The sequence below is a fragment of the Dipodomys spectabilis genome, unplaced genomic scaffold (assembly GCF_019054845.1).
Source record: "Dipodomys spectabilis isolate Male_0828 unplaced genomic scaffold, ASM1905484v1 ptg000250l, whole genome shotgun sequence".
Taxonomy (NCBI): domain Eukaryota; kingdom Metazoa; phylum Chordata; class Mammalia; order Rodentia; family Heteromyidae; genus Dipodomys; species Dipodomys spectabilis.
The window spans coordinates 526,399-543,331 of NW_024870927.1; the positions used below are offsets into that span (position 1 = coordinate 526,399).

A 16,933-nucleotide genomic window follows, 5' to 3' on the forward strand; every position below is an offset into this window, starting at 1 on the left:
CTGGGTTCTATTCCTCAGCACCACATAAGCAAAAAGAAAAAAGCCGTAAGTGGCGCTGTGGCTCAAGTGGTAGAGCACTAGCCTTGAGCTGAAGAGCTGAGGGACAGCGCCCAGGCCCAGAGTTCAGGCCCCACAACCGGACCCCCCCCCCCCCCAAAAAAAAAAAAAAAGAATTCTTGGAGTTGTCTTCCTGGGGTTGGCTTCAAACCTGTAATCCTCAGATCTCAACCTCTGAAAGAGCTAGGATTATAGGCCTGAGCCACTGGTGCTTAGCTTCCTTTTGGTTTTATTTTGTTTTTGAAATTGGATTTTACTAACTTTTCCCAGATTGGCCTCTACTTTTTATCCTTCAGACTCTATCTCTTGAGTATCTGGGCTTATAGGCTATACCTTAAGCTTTTTCTAATCCTTTACTCTGTAGTAGAATCCTTCAGAAACTCTTGTAGAATGAAAGGAAGATAAGAAGGAAGAATTCATAATTCTTAACTGTGGTAAATTTTTAAAATACTGCCTTGGTTTCATTTTTTTTGGGGGGGGGGGGAGTCCAGTCGTGGGGCCTGAACTCTAGGCCTGGGTGCTGTCCCTCAGCTCTTCAGCTCAAGGCTAGCACTCTACCACTTGAGCCACAGTGCCACTTCCGGCTTTTTTCTTTTTTGCTTATGTGGTGCTAAGGAATCAAACCCAGGGCGTCAGGCATGCAAGGCAAGCGCTCTACCACTGAGCCACCTTTCCAGCCCCCTTGGTTTCATTTTTAAAAATCTGTTTCAGTGCCTAACATTGAGTCAGTTGTATAGTTGAAATTAATTAATGCATTTTGGTTTCTGATTATGTGCTAACTTTGGAATGTTGCAGGAAGCGAAGATATCATTCCCGTCGCATTCAGAGGGATGTGATCAAGAAGAGAGCCATGATTGGGGATGACGTTGGCTTGACGTCGTATAAACACCGACATTCCGGTAGTTGCCTGCTCAGCTTTTGGGTAGACACATGTTTGGCTCTCGAAATCATATTTTTATTCTTAATACAGTCTTTTAAGGTTCCAAACTTTTATCATCCTCTCTTCCTTGCCCTCACCCTCTGCCAACATATAGGAAAGTAAGTCAAGTCACTATTAATTTTAAATTGCCCATACAAAGAGGTCAAATGATTTTATAAAGCTGTTCTAACAAACAACAGAAGATCAAATGTCACAGAAAAAATTAAAATAAAACTTTGCTAAGGAAAACCTAATTTTTCTATTTATGTCAACAACTACATGAGAAAATTTTAATTATCCTAACAAGTAGGCTGATTTTATTATCCATTTTCTGATTATGTAAATAAGTTGCTGCATTGTCTGCTGCAGGTTTATTGGTTTATGCACATAAATCCACTCAAAAAGAAGGATACCATGAAGTAGGCTTCCTTCATTCTTATTGTAAAGGAATTATCTTAATTATGTTTTTTAAAGCATGTATTTAATGTGTGGAATCTTCTGCTTGTTTTAAAGAACTAGCAAGCCAGTATAGAATATAAAAACATACATATAACACAGAATAACATGCAAATACATATTTCACTGTGATGATATATTCCAGAAGAAATGAAGTCTTTGCATTTTTATCTAATGCCTATATACAGTACTTTATGTGAAATGTATATATTTATAATGCATAAATTTTGTTACTTAGTCTTCTCCAATTTTAGTTAACTTTAAGATACTGCTGTCATCTACTCTTTTTTTTTTTTTTTTTGGATAGTATTGGGGCTTAAAGTCAGGACCAGGACCTGGACCTGGCACTGTCTCTGAGCTTTTCTTTCTTTTCTTCTTTTTTTCTTTTTTGTTTTTTGTCATGGGCCTGAACTCTGAGCCTGGGCGCTGTCCCTCAGCTCTTCAGCTCAAGGCTAGCACTCTACCACTTGAGCCATAGTACCACTTCTGGATTTTTCTGCTTATGTGGTGTTGAGGAATTGAACCAAGGGCCTCATGCATGCAAGGCAAATACTCTACCACTGGCCACCTTCCCAGCCCTCTCTGAGCTTTTCTGATCAAGATTGGCCCTACCATTTGAGCCACAGCTCTACTTCCAGCTTTCAATGGGTAACTGGGGATAAGAGTCTCATGGATTTTCCTGTCCAGGCTGGCTTTGAACCATGATCCTCGGATCTTGGTCCTCTGAGTAGATAGGAACCTGCGTGAGCACCAGCTCTGGCTTCATCTACTCTTTATGTCCAAATTAAAGATATTTAAAGGCAAACTGCCCTTAATTCTAGCACCCTGATATAATAACTGACTTCATTTTACATTTTTCCCATGTCTGATTTCATAATGAATATTATAATTCTTGTAAATATATACTTTATATTTCTACTTTCTACTTAGAAGTATTTTTCCATAATTTTAAAATTAATGGCTGATTTTCAGTATTTTGAATGGTTATATGCAAACACTAAATTAGCAAATTGTTTTCTGTTTTTTTTTTTTAAGCTTGGCTTACGTTAATGAGTATATATCTTCCAGTCCATCCATATTGTGATTATGAGAAAATCTCATTGTATTTTAGGAATGAATAAGAATATTCCATATATGTCTGTCCTGCAGTTGCTTTATTAGTCATTGCACACGTTCTTTTCATATTTTGGCTGTTGTGTAGAATGCTGTATTAACAAAGAACTGCAGATACATTTGAATTGCCTACAGGAAAAGTGGCACCCCATAGTGGGTCAGATGACAGTTCTATAGGAAACTGCTTACTGTTTTTTTTTTTTAATTTAGAGAATACTTTATTAGTTTCTGTAATCAAACCCACGTAGATAAGACCTTACATATTTAATACAGTGCGTTTACCCCTGTACAAATGGAAAAAAAAATTAAGTTTAACATTTCTAGACCTGCCTACTGTTTTTTACAATGAGGATACCAGCTTATATTTTCCTCAATAGTGTACAAGATGAATCAGCAAATAATGAGCCATCCAAAGCCTCTGGTCAAACTGTTTTCACCAACTAATCAAGATACAACTTTGTACCTGTTTTTCTACTTAAAGACACCTTATTTAATATATGCTATTGGCTAATTAACATTGAATTCATAGAAAACTCATGCTTGAGAGATGTTTACCTAATATGTGCATTTTCTCCACAAGGCACAAACATACCTACTACACTACACAGCACTTCAGTGCTATATTTGAGAGCCATTTTAAACAATGAAATCATTATTAAAAAGCTTAAAAATGTGAAAAACATGGCATTCAATAGACTGAAAAGGATATTTGCATACATATGAGAAATGAAACAAGAAGGTAGACTATTGCTTTGTTTGACCTCAGCTGTTAGTCTGCTTATATTCAAAATGACCTTCACAGTATGTTGATTGTTGATTTTGTTAAAAACCAGAATTGTGAATAATCACTTATATTTTAAGTGGCTTTATAATACTTCTTTAGTCTAAAAGGTCATCCTTATTTACATAACTATTCTGTTGTAGGCACCCAGAGTGGTATCCAGTTTGACATTTTTTTTTGTCAGTTTGATACTGTTATAGATAGCTAGTATTCCAGTGAAATCTGAGATGGGATTTTTTTTCACTCATGTAGAGTAGAAAATAATACTTGTTGGTTTCAGTTTAGTTTAGTTTAAGCTTTTTCTAATTTTTTTGTTGTTGTTAAATTTCTTCAGGATTAGTGAATGTTCCTGAGGAACCCATTGAAGAAGAGGAAGAAGAGGAGGCAGAGGAGGAGGAAGATCAGGACATGGATGCAGATGACAGGGTGGTGGTAGAGTACCATGAGGAGATCCCAGCACTCAAGCAGACCTGTGAGCGGAGCACATCCAGGCGGTCCAGTGCTAGCAACTCAGACTCAGATGAAATGGACTATGATCTGGAACTGAAAATGATTTCTACTCCCTCACCAAAGAAGAACATGAAGATGACTATGTATGCTGATGAAGTGGAATCTCAGTTGAAAAATATTAGGTGATTTTTTTTTAATCAGTATTAGCTTTGAATTTTATTTATTTTTTGGTTGGTCATGGGGCTTGAACTCTGGGCCTGAGCGCTGACCCTGAACTCTTCAGCTCAAGATGAATGAGCACTCTACCATTTGTGCCACAGTGCTACTTCCCATTTTCTGGTGGTTTATTGGAGATAAGAGTCCCACAGACTTTCCTGCCTGAGTTGCCTTTGAACTGTGATCCTCAGATCTCAGCCTCCTGAGTAGCTACTATTATAGGCATAAGCCACTGGCATCTGGCTTAAATTTTAATTTTTTGAACTCAGGGCCTAGGCACTGTCTCTGAGTTTCTTTGCTCAAGGCTAGCACTCTACCATTTGGAGTCACCACTCCACTTCCAGTTTTCTGGTGGTTAATTGGAAATAAGAGTCTCATGGACTTTGGTGCCCTGGTTGACTTTGAACCACAATCCTTAGATTTGAGCCTCCTGAGTGCTAGGATTATAGGCATGAGCCAACAGCACTTGGCTTAGCTTTAAATTTTGGTTGTTAGAAATTTTTGTTGTGGGGGCTGGGAAGGTGGCTCAGTGGTAGAGCGCTTGCCTTGCATGCATGAGGCCCTGGGTTCAATTCCTCAGCACCACATAAACAAAAAGAAAAAAGCCAGAAGTGGCGCTGTGGCTCAAGTGGTAGAGCGCTAGCCTTGAGCTGAAGAGCTGAGGGACAGCGCCCAGGCTCAGAGTTCAGGCCCCATGACCGGACCGAAAAAAAACAAAACAAAAAGAAATTTTTGTTGTGAGGCTACAGATTGAACTCTTAGGACCTATGCAGGCTAGTTAAGCAGTAGACCACTGAACCATATATTTTTATTTTAAATACTAACTATAAACTTTTAAAAATATTTTTTGTTGGGCACCTAAGCTACTCAGAAGGCTGAAATCTAGATTCACAGTTAGGCCAAGCAGGAAAGTGCATGAGACTCTTATTTCCAATTAACCATTAAAAAGCCAGAAGTGGAGTATGGCTCAAAATAGTACAGTACTAGTCTTGAGCACAAAAGTTCAGGGACAAGACCAGGCCCTAAATTCAAGCCCCAGGACCAGCACACACACACACACACACACACACACACACACACGCGCACACGCGCACACACTTTATTTAATTTTAATTTATTTATCTTGCCAGTCCTAGGGCTTGAATTCAGGGCCTGGGCACTGTCCCTGAACTTCTTTTTTTGTAGGGTTTTTTTTGTTGTTGTTATTTTTTTGTTTTTTTGGGGGGTCCGGTCGTGGGGCCTGAACTCTGGGCCTGGGCGCTGTCCCTCAGCTCTAGGCTAGCGCTCTACCACTAGAGCCACAGCGCCACTTCCGGCTTTCTTCTTTTTGCTTATGTGGTGCTGAGGAATCAAACCCAGGGCCTCATGCATGCAAAGCAAGCACTCTATCACTGAGCTACCTTCCCAGCTCCTGTCCCTGAACTTCTTTTGCACAAGACTAGCACTCTACCATTTGAGCCACAGAACTACTTTTGGCTTTTTCTGTTCATGTGGTACTGAGGAATCGAACCCAGGGCTTCATTTATGCTAGGCAAGCACTCTACCACTAAGCCACATTCTCAGTCTTATTTTATTTTTAGTGTTACTGGGATTTGAACTCATGGCCTGAAACATGGCGTGCTTGCTTGCTTGCTCCACTGTTGTTCTACCACTTGAGCCATTCATTTAGCCCTGCTTTTTGCTGGTTATTTTGGAGATGAAGTCTCATTGGCTTTCTGTCTGAAATGACAAATCCTATGGATCTCAGCTTCCTGAGTAGCTAGGATTATAAGCATAAGCCACTGGCACCTTAGTTTTGATTTAGTATACATTTGTAATATGAAAGTTTTTATTGTGCTGTTTTCACATATGAATACATTTTTGTAATTTTGTAATTACTTTTAATTACAATTTTGGTTCCTTGTAGAAACATATAGTTTTTCCTCTATACAAATGGTCCTTGTTATATATAGACAGTCCAGAAAATGAAAAACCCTTGTATTCACACATTGTTATTTTCAATCCATTGTTTGAAAGTATCAACCTAGGGGCTGGTGGCTCATACCTATAATCCTAGCTTCTCAAATCTCAGGGTGCCAGTATGAATTCAGCCTGGGCAGGAGAGTCTGTAAGACTCTTATCTCCAGTTTACCACCAAACAGTGGAGCTGTGGCCAATTCAGCCTGGGCAGGAGAGTCTGTAAGACTCTTATCTCCAGTTTACCACCAAACAGTGAAGCTGTGGCTCAAGTGCTAGAATGCCAGTCCTGAGGAGAAAAGCTAAGGACAGTGCCCATACTCTGAGTTCAAACCCAAGTACCAGCACCAAATTTACTCCCATGTTTGTTATTGGATTGATCGATTTATACAACTTAGCCTGGAATGATGTCCTCCTGCTTCAGCCTCCAGTATGCTGGGGTTATATGCCTGCTATTCTGGGTCTGGCTTTATTTACTATCTAATTGATGGACATTTAGATTTCTATTTACTTAGTATTGAATTAGCAAGATAGATTCTAGCTACCATACAGAGTCTAGCAACTATACAAAGTAGTGTATATATTTAAAAATATGCTAAGCATTGCTAGATTTACTTCCCATATTACCCTTCAGTTCTCAATTTTGCTGACTTAATGAACAAAAAATACAGATTTAATTTTTTTAAGTTACTAGAAGATTCCATGTATATCTAAAACTTTAAGGATTAAATTCCAGGGATGCCCTCCCTGAAGATGTTATTGGTGGTAGATTTGGGAAAGACAAAGGCTTTTCATGCTGATTTGTTTGTATGGCCTTGTTCGTTCATCTTTAGTTGTCCCAGAAGTTTCTAGTCAAGAAGATTGGCAGAAGTTATGCCACTTCCTAGCTGATCTCATTGGCTGGAAAGTCTCTTGCTTGTTTTTGTTGTTTTTTACCTGTTCATTGCCAATACTGGGGCTTCTGCTTGATCCCCATTCTTGCTTTGCTCTATCACTAAAGACTGGTGTTCTGTCATTTGAGCCATACCTCCACTTCTGGCTTTTTGCTGTTTACTTGGAGATAAAAGTCTCATAGACTTTTTTGTCCAGCTGACTTTGAACTACAGTCCATAGATCTCAGTCTCCTGAGCAGCAAGGATGACAGCACTTGAGCCACCAGCACCTGATTCTTCTCTTTAAAGAGGGATTGTAGCTAGGTAGTAGTAATTTATACCTGTAATTTCAGTTACTTTATAAGCAGAGATAAGAGGATTTGCTGTCTGAAGTCAGCCCAAGTAAAGTTAGTGTGAGAACAAGATTCTGTCTGAAAAAATTAAAACTGAAAGGATTGGGGCATGGCTCAAATGGTAGAAAGCTTGAAATTCTTTTTTTTTTTTTAGTTTTTTGTCAGTCATGGGGTCTGAACTCTGGGCCTGGGCACTGTCCCTCAGCTCTTCAGCTCAAGGCTAGCGCTCTACCACTTGAGTCACAGCTCCACTTCTGGCTTTTTCTGCTTATGTGATACTGAGGAATTGAACCCAGGGCTTCATGCATGCAAGGCAAGCACTCTACCACTGAGCCAACTTTCCAGCCCCAAAATCTTGAAATTTCTGAGTTCATTCCTCAACAATGTAAAAGAAAAAAAAAGTTGATTATAGACCTTATAAGGTTTGGACGTCAGCCAGATCTCATTTGTTTATTTTGGTAGAATGGAATGTGTAGTTGTATGCTCTTTGATAGTGTGCAGACATTGTGTAGAACCCATGCTAGGAAACTAAACAGATTGCCTGCTCTCACCAGTGTTTTCACAGAATGTTGGTTATGGTTCCTTAAGAGGTTATTGGTGTATTGTATTTCTGAGGGAATGTTGTCTGTATTAGATTGGGTTACTTAAATTGTTTAAAATCTCATCTGAAGTGTGAGATTATGGAATAGAACTTGTTTCATAGTTGAAATTGGTTAATTTTTCACTCCCTTTTTAAAGGAACTCCATGAAGGCAGATAGTATGTCCACAAGCAATATAAAAAATCGGATTGGGAACAAATTGCCACCGGAGAAATTTGCAGATGTTCGACACCTCTTAGATGAAAAACGACAACACTCACATCCACGGCCACCAATCAGCAGTGCTAAATCAGGTATTGTTCTTATTTATTTAGCTTTCCTTGACTTTATTCTGAGCTCCAGAGAACAAATTGGGGCAGAGATATGTTCTTAGATAAAACACTGTTTTACACTTTGTTCATCACATCTAAATTTTAGGCATTGGAATTTTGGGACATGTAAAATAGACTTTGGCAAAAATAGCTTTCAGTATTTTTTCCAAAGCAATTAATTTAGGTTGAATTTTATTAATATACTTTATACACAACAACAATAAGAATTAAGTTATATGGTTTGGTAAGTGGCTAAAAGTTTGGACTAGATTATTTTTGCATGCAAACCCTCATGCGCCAGCTTTGTGGGTGTGGTTGCTGTGATCCAGACCCTGGCTTGGGTGTCAGCATGTGAGAAGTCTGTGCAAGGGCTCCCTCCACATACCTACTGGAGAATAGTAGAAGAATTCTTAGAGAAGTTCTAGAGAAAATGGCTTTAGAGTTAGTCCTGGGGAAGGAATAAGATCTCAATTGCCTTTATTTTTTGAAGAGGAAAGGAGCCAAATCTTTTTCTTTTTTTTTTTCTTTTTTTTGGTTGTGGGGCTTGAACTCTGGGCCCAGGTGATGTCCCTCAACTCTTCAGCTCAAGGCTAGCACTCTACCACTTGAGCCATAGCGCCACTTCTGGTTTTCTGCTGGTGTATTGGAGATAAAAGTCTCATGGACTTTCCTACCCAGGCTGGCTCTGAACTGTGATCCTCAGATCTCAGCCTCCTGAGTAGCTAGTATTACAGGTGTGAGCCACCGGTGCCCAGCTAGCCAGATCTTATACCTGTTTAAGAAGGAAAACTTTAGGTTGGGGTAGATTGGGATAGAGTTCAGAAACAAAGGCCTGAACTGTGTCAATGACAGTGGTAACAGAAAAAGATGAGAATGGGATGCAGGACACCTTGGAAGACTAGGGGCTGGAAAGTAAGGAATAAAGGCAGAGAAGCCACAGAGGAAACTCAGCCTGGTAATCAAAGGGTATGGTGCCACTCTAGAAGAGGCATGTGAGATGGGAAGAACCCCATCATGAGGCGTCTGCTAATAAACATGGGTCTGCTGTTGCTATGGTTTATTTTTTTCCTTTAATTCTGGGGGTTTGAGCCCAGGGCCTTGGGCTCACTAGACAGGCAGTCATGAGTCATAGCCACAGTTCTTTCCACTTATTGATAAGTCTCACTTTTTGCTTAGGCTGGCATAGACTATAACCCAATCCCTCTATTCACATTACATGCACAGTTGGGGTGATAGGCACATGCCACTGTATCCAGTTTATTAGTTGAGATGGAGGTTTTGTTAACTTTTTTGGTCTAGCTGCCCTCAAATTGTGATTCTCATAAACTTAGCTCCCTCGTAGCAAGGATTATAGGCATGAGTTACCATTCCAGCAGTTTTGTTGAAGAGGTGGGAGGAAAAATACATTTGCTAACTAAAACACAAAAGAGGTGATTCTGCTTCAGAAGCTTCTGGATGAGGTTGTTTTCCTGACACTCCCTGAGTTTTCCTGGGGGAATCCAGAGATTTCCTTAGGAAACGAACAAGAAAATAATGAAGAAAAACGGTTTTTAGAGGCCTGATTGTTTCAGGACATCACTCAGATGTCCTGAAGATTTGGTACAAGATCCTTTAGGATCTCAGGCTGACAATACCAGTAGTGAAGCATATATACTTGGTAACAGTAGTACTTTTTTCTTTTTCCAGATATTCGCCAGCGATTAGGAAAAAGACCATATTCTCCAGAAAAGGCTTTCAGTAGTAACCCAGTGGTTCGGAGAGAGCCCTCTTCAGATGTGCATAGTAGGCTAGGGGTTGCCAGGCAAGATGTTAAAGGCCTCTACTCTGATACCCGGGAAAAGAAATCAGGTGGGTACAAACTGATGGGCCTGAGGATTGGGAACAAGCAGAGGATGGGGAGGATAGCATAGAAGAGAGGCAGGAAGCAGCACATGGTAAAACAAAGTGATTTTTCCTTTTATGTGATCTTTGTTGTCAACATCATCATCATTATAATGCTGATGGGAAAAATTAGGAAGTTGAAAAGAATACACAGTCCTCCTTTTTTGAGTTCAGGACAAATAATTTTTAGTTTTATATGTGTATTCCAGACTTTGTGCATATGTACATTCTGTCCTTTTTATGTAGGGTTTTTATTGTGATCATTTTCCCACATTTGTTGTATTCCTCATAAATACAACTTTCCTCATAAATACAGCTTGTAATTGTCTTACAGTGTGTCTGTACTACAAAATTCTAAACACATTCTCTCTCTCTCTCTCTCTCTCTCTCTCTCTCTCTTTTGTGGGGGATGGTATTATGGTATTAGGGTTTGAACTCTGCCTCTACTTGGTAGGCAGGTGTTCTACAGCTAAGCCATGCCTCCAGTCATACTTGTTTTAGGCTTTTGAGTCAAGATCTTGCTATGTAGCTCAGGCCTTAAACTGTGTTTGAACTCACAGTCTTCCTGCGTCATCCTTCTAAGGGTTGGGATTATAAGTATGTGCCATACCCTGGTATTCATTAGATTTTTTTAAAATAAAATATACTCCAAAAAATTAATGGATGGTTTGCCAGAAATCTGAAAGTAGTTTATAGTGTAAAGTACCTCAGTTTGCAGAAGGTTAGAGCTGTCAGTTTCTTGGCAGAACAAAATTGCATTAGGCACATGAATCTCACCTGGATGGAATAGATGGGTCAGGAAACAACCTCTTGGGTGTTTATCTTGTGCCTAGTGTGGGGGCACCTGCCACTGGAAATGAGAATCTCCCTCTGGGATCCATCTCCTCCATTTGCAGAAGTGGCTATAGATGTGCAGACCACAGATGTTCTCTGCATATTGGGTGTTGGCAGAACCCCTGCTTCCTTAGAACTACGGTACAGCTCAGTGTTGGCTGCCAAACTGAAATGCCTTTTCTCCCAAATAGGTAGCTTATGGACTCGCTTAGGATCTGCACCCAAGACCAAAGAGAAGAATACGAAGAAAGTGGTTCACAGGGCACCTGGCACTGAGGAAGATGACTCTGAGCTTCAGAGGGCATGGGGGGCTCTCATTAAGGAGAAAGAACAGTCTCGTCAAAAGAAGAGCCGGTTAGATAACTTACCATCTCTCCAGATTGAAGTTAGTCGGGAAAGCACCTCTGGTTCAGAGGCAGAGTCCTGATGTCCCTGGCCTTGGCAGCTGTCCTAAGCCTGACATTCTTACACAGAGGCTCACAGTAGGAGCCTTCCCTGCAGGAGTTGCGCCCCTCCCTCCTCTTACAGCCACCCTCAGCTCTTGCTGCTTCGGCAGGACATCCTAAGAGTGTGACACATTTTGAAGGGCATCTCTACCTTTTGCTGCAGAGCTATAGTTCTGGGCCCTCAGCTTTCCCACCACCCCACCAAGCTTTACCCTTTGAGAAAAAAGGCAGCCCTCCAGATTTTGTAGACATTTTTCTTAATATTTTTAACATTGTCTTTTAAAAGAAATGTTTTACACAGTTCATCCAAAGAGCAGAGAACTGAACTTCTCACTATTGCCTTGGCCCTGACAGCTGTTACCAGCACCCTTTTCCCAGGAAAAGTCAATTCCCAGGTGCTTACTGGACAGCCTTCGAGGGGGAAGATGAGGGAAGCTGCCAGCTCACTCTTCCAGGACCTAGTATGAGGGCCGAATCTCATGGACCTGACCTCAGAGGTGCACCTGATACCCAGGTAGATAAGAGTTGCAGCAGTGATTGAGCTTCTGATAGATTGCACTTCCGTTCTTCCCTTGGGGATTTCTGTTAGGGCCTCTTATTGGCTCCAGCTTGATGTGAAGATCAAGTTCAGTGCTGTGGGATTTTTAGGAACAAAAACTGTGACTTGTGGATATGGGATTGATTTATGTGCTAGGGTGGGGTCATGGGTTACTGTTGAACAATTTTTAAGTCTGTATTATGTTTAAAAATATTAATGACTTAAAAGTTTAAATTTTTAATTTTTATATGTGGAATTTCTTCCTATTGACTACAGGGGAAGCTCAAGTGGCGTCTTTTTTGTGCTGTTAAATATATATTATATACTTTGGAAGAAGGCAAAGAGAAGAGTCTCATTATTTTTAAATGGCCCTAATTGTATGGTCTGTTTGTTGTACACAGTTCAACTTGCTTTGGCCACTGTAGTAAAAAAAAATCCATCCATCTGAGATGGGATCATGTGTTGTTAGTTATCACTTTAGAAGTGATCCATTGATAGTCTATTCTGTCTCCAAGATATGGCTGAAGACTTCTTCAAAACTGGCAACTTATAACTGAGGAATGGCTCAAGTGGTGGAGTGCATACCCAGAAAAACTGGCAAATAGCCAGGCACTTGTGGCTCATGCCTATACCCCTAGCTACTCAGGAAGCTGAGATCTAAGGAGACTCTTATATCCAATTAACCAGCAAAAAGCTAGAAATAGGAGCTGTGGCTCAGTGGTAGAGCTCTAGGCCTTGAGTGAAAAAGTCAAGCAAGAACATGAGGCCCTAAGTGCAAGCTGCATTACTGGTACACATGCAAATATAAGCACACAAATACACAGAAAGAAAGGGGGGAAAAACTAGCAAACGGAGGGAGGGAGGGAAGAAGGGAGGAAAAAGAAGAGAAACCTAGCAAACATGGTAATAGTTTAAAGAAGGTTTAGGTTATGAACAGGAGGTAGACTTTCTTTTCTGTCTGATTTTTATTTTGAAGTATTTCATACTGTATTTCTCTACAGGCTTAAAGCCGCATTTCCCTTTAGTTCATTAGAACTTGAGAGTTAGAAATAGTAATTAGTCCTTGTCCATTTGTGATGTCGCAGCTCTTTTCCTGCCTGAATTGTTCCATACCTAGTGTGATCCTGGAGTCCAGAGTTGTTCATTCATGGCTACGCTGATGTCAAATTAGTGGCTGATTACACTGATGTGAATGGATGCAGAACAGTGTTGCTAATAAAGTAAAAAGCTGTGAGAATGGAGAGTTACAAACTATTACACCATATTTTATTGGCTAAGTTGCTTTCCCCTCATCCTTGTAGGAAGAGGTGCATGTGTAACCAGAATATGTTTCAGCTTTTCAGGATGCTATGAAAGAATTGGCTCTAGTTCCTCTTCATTTGAAAACAGGGTTCTCAGCTCTTCTTGCTCTGGAAAGCACACAGTTTAGAGCTAGGCTCATAGGAGGAGGGCTCAGGGTATGCTTAGAGAAAGAACTGTAAGGACATGAGAGTCATTAGCACTGTCCTGTGGGTTTGGGCCTTGGTTTCCCCATCTAGCTAATGAATGGGCTGGTAGAGACCTGGCTTTTTTGGCACCACTCAGTGGTCTTATTCTTCCCAGCAGTGCCATTTTCTGATGTAGGTGACTGGATAGTCAAGGAAACAACTAAGGATAGCCTTGAGGTGGTAGACAGAGACTTACCTTCATCCTATTAGTCTCTAGTGAGTAAAACTAGTTCAGCTTGTGCTTGTACCTGCCATGATTTCTGAGGGGTTTAAAAAATGCCCCTTCATAGGCATCTCTTTTTGTTTCCTGTCATGGCCCTTTCCCACCAGCATCTCGTACCACTTTGTCTAGAACCTTTCACCACTCGTCTGTCTCCTGGTAGAGATCAGGGAAGACTATAAAAGGGTATGCACTCAAAAATGAGCCAAGAAAAATGCCCTTTAGCAGCCACATAGGCCCCCTAAGGGCAAAAAGAAACATGAAACTTAAAGTTATTGGCCTTCCAAGCCTCTTATGTTCTTTAACCTGCACTTGGCCACTCAGGTCTTCCAGTATCTTAAGCGTGTTCTGTCTGCCTCAGCCTTGTCTTCGGTGATTGGGGTGAGTGAATAATAGGACAGCCACAGGCAGCTTGTACCTTGGGTGCTATCTGTACACGCAGGCTTAGTCCTTACATGTAATGTTAAATATAGTTTTGCTACTTGATGATTATTGCAGATACCTCATTTCTCTTTCCTGTTGTCCTCCCTGGGAGGGAGAGGTACCAGATACCCAGGAGATCTTGAGGAACCCGTCACAAGATGTAAACCTTCCATCCCTTGTACTTTTCTAATCCCATGAATCCTTCCCCTTATTAACATCTGTCCTACTCCCTCTGTATAAAAGCCTCTTCTCTGCTCTTCCTCTTCATTCTGCACCCTGTAGCCAGGGTGAACCTTTGTTGTTGCTGGTAATTTAATTGAGTTGTGATTTATATAGTATACAATTCTTCCATTTAAAGTATATACTAGACTGGGAATGTAGCTTAGTGGTAATATGCTTGCTTAGCATCCATGAAGCCCTGGGTTCGATTCCTCAGTACCACATAATCAGAAAAGGCTAGAAGTAGCGTGGTGGCTCAAGTGGTAGAGTGCTAGCCTTGAGCAAAAGAAGCTCAAGACAGTGCCCAGGCCCTGAGTTCAAGCCCCAAGACTGTCAAAAAAATAAATAAAATGTACACATCAATGGATTTAGGATAGCTACAGCATTGTATAGCTGTCATTTCATGTCATTATGGCTGTGCCTATTATGAACATTTCATAAATGGAGTCACATACTACATCTATGACTGAGTTTTTTCACAGTATATTTTCAAGGTTCATCCATGTATAGCATGTATCAGCACTTCATTTTTTTAAAATTGTTAAATAACATTCCATTGTATGGCTTTACTGCATTTTCTTTCAGTTAATGGACATTTAGGTTTTTTGTACTTTTTGGCTATTATGAATCAGTTTTTATCAATATTTATGTACAAGTTTTTTTCTTGGACATGTATTTCATTATTCATGAGTTTATACTTAGAATTTCTGGGTCAATTGTAACTCTATTGCCAATCTTTTGAGGAACTGCTAGGCTGTTTCTCCAAGCAACTATCAGTTTTATTTGAGAGTTCCAGTTTCCCCACCTCTTCACCAGTATTTCTTATTTTTCCAGCATGAAATGGTATCTCACTGTGGTTTTGATTTATATTTCCCTAAAGACTACTAAGAGTGGTCATCTTTTCATATGCTTCAAGATGAACTTTCTTTAAATGTAAATATAATTCTGTTGTTCCATTGCCTGAAACCTTTCCAGAGCTTCACCTAGACTCCTTGATAACTTAAAAAGCTGGTCAAAATCTAGCCTCTTGCAATATAGTTGGCCTATTTTCCCCTGCCATGCGCCCGTTATTTCCTAGTCTATCACTGGCTTTCCAGGCTGTACAGTACACGCCCACAGTGATGTTTCACCTTCCCATCTCAGCCCTGCCTTCTTAGTAAAGTCAGAATGTTTAAGTTAAAGTGGAGTATCATATTTCCTTTTGGAAATCCCAAGATATGTGCCATATTGAAGAACACCAGATTTCTTGCAGTGTGAAAAACTCGTTTCTTTGGTTGAGCATCAGGTGAAGTGCTTGGCCTAAAGTGCTTGTGCAAAACTCACTTACTTTTAGACAATAGAACATTCAATGAGCAGGGTCACTTTTGAGGAGTTTTGGAACTTATATAGCCCCTAGGAACATTAGAGGTACACATTTGCCTGGGTTTTCCTCCCTGTGGGCCCACTGAGAGGAAGAAGAGGTAGAATAGACCAAGGAATTTGCAGTTGCTTTACACTGTCCCTGCCTGCCTCCTTAAAAACAAAACAAAAACTTAAAGCACCTTTAATGTTTAACTATAGTTTAATTCTAAATCACTACAGCCCTAACCTAGTACATCTATATTTTGGAATGTAATTTCCTAGTAGTACATTTATATTTTGGAATGTAATTTCCTAGTAACAACCTAGTTCCTAGGTTGTCTGTTTTGCAAACTGTAATTTCATTGGAATTTTCCCAGTACTTAGCATCATGCCTGCCCCCTTGCAAGTCAGTAAGTATTTATGGAATTTGTAAATCCCCAGCCTCATGGGGAGGTTCATTCTCTGAGACCCTGGACACTCTTATAGGCCTGTCCTCATTCATCTGCAATGTATATAAAATGTACTATTTTGACGCGCTATTTTCCTTCTAGCCTGTGAGCTCCTAATGAGCAGGTATCTTTATGCTGTTTTCTCTCTTTTTTAAAAAAAAATAATTTACTTCATTGTTATTTTGTTTTCTCTATATCATCACATCAAGCCAGCCTGAAGTAAATAGTGCTTCAGAACTGCTCAGGATATGAATGGACAACAATGCTCCATCCCACCTCTGGCACCACAGTCTACAGACTAATTCTAGATGGGACCACTGGATATAAAAAGGGGAAGATTATTTAATGGCACATATGCTGGATTGTGTGAAAAAATACTTATTAAGTAGGCCTTGGTAAACATCGTATTTATGTGGTTGGTTGGAGGTGAGAGTGTCACAGATTTTTCTGGCAGGACTGGTTTTGAATAGCAATCCTCAGATCTGTCTCTTGAGTAGCTAGGCATGAGCCACTGGGACCTAGCCAGAATATATTTTAGGAAAGCATTCATTTCAGGTTGCAGGTATGGCACAGGTGGTAGAGCATCAGTTACTGGTCGAGTCCTGGTCTCAGACAACAAAACAAGCCAGATGCTGGTGACTCATGCCTATAATCCTAGCTTAGCTACTCAGAAGCCTGAGATCTGAGGATTACCATTCAAAGCCACCCTGGGCAAGAAAGTCTGTGAGACTTTTATCTCCAATTAACCACCAGGAAACTGGAAGTAGTACTGTGGCTCAAGTGGTAGAACGCTAGCCTTGAGTTGAACTGCTGAGGGACAGCGTCCAGGCCCAGAGTGCAAACCCTACAACTGACAACAACAAAACAAAACAAAAAACATTCATTTGTTCCAAGATAAAAGGAAAGAAAGCTAGCAGGTAGATAAGAGGCCTGAAAGAGGGTCCTGCAAGCCAATTCCTTTTTTTTTTTTTGGGGGGGGGGGGTCTGGTCGCGGGGCATGAACTCTGGGCC

The 16,933-nt window shown here is 40.4% G+C and overlaps 1 protein-coding gene across 1 annotated transcript in view; it reads left to right on the forward strand.

Annotated features, from left to right (window-relative positions):
• Window positions 1-12,119, forward strand: part of Ncbp3 (nuclear cap binding subunit 3) — a 50,652-nt gene extending 38,533 nt beyond the window's left edge. Inside the window, exons 9-13 of the mRNA XM_042699448.1 lie at window positions 853-956; window positions 3,661-3,958; window positions 7,912-8,066; window positions 9,771-9,932; window positions 10,991-12,119. Of these exons, the coding sequence (XP_042555382.1) occupies window positions 853-956; window positions 3,661-3,958; window positions 7,912-8,066; window positions 9,771-9,932; window positions 10,991-11,226 (955 nt within the window). The 3' untranslated portion in view covers window positions 11,227-12,119. The remainder of the gene's footprint in view (window positions 1-852; window positions 957-3,660; window positions 3,959-7,911; window positions 8,067-9,770; window positions 9,933-10,990) is intronic.
• The last annotated feature ends 4,814 nt before the right edge of the window (window positions 12,120-16,933 follow it).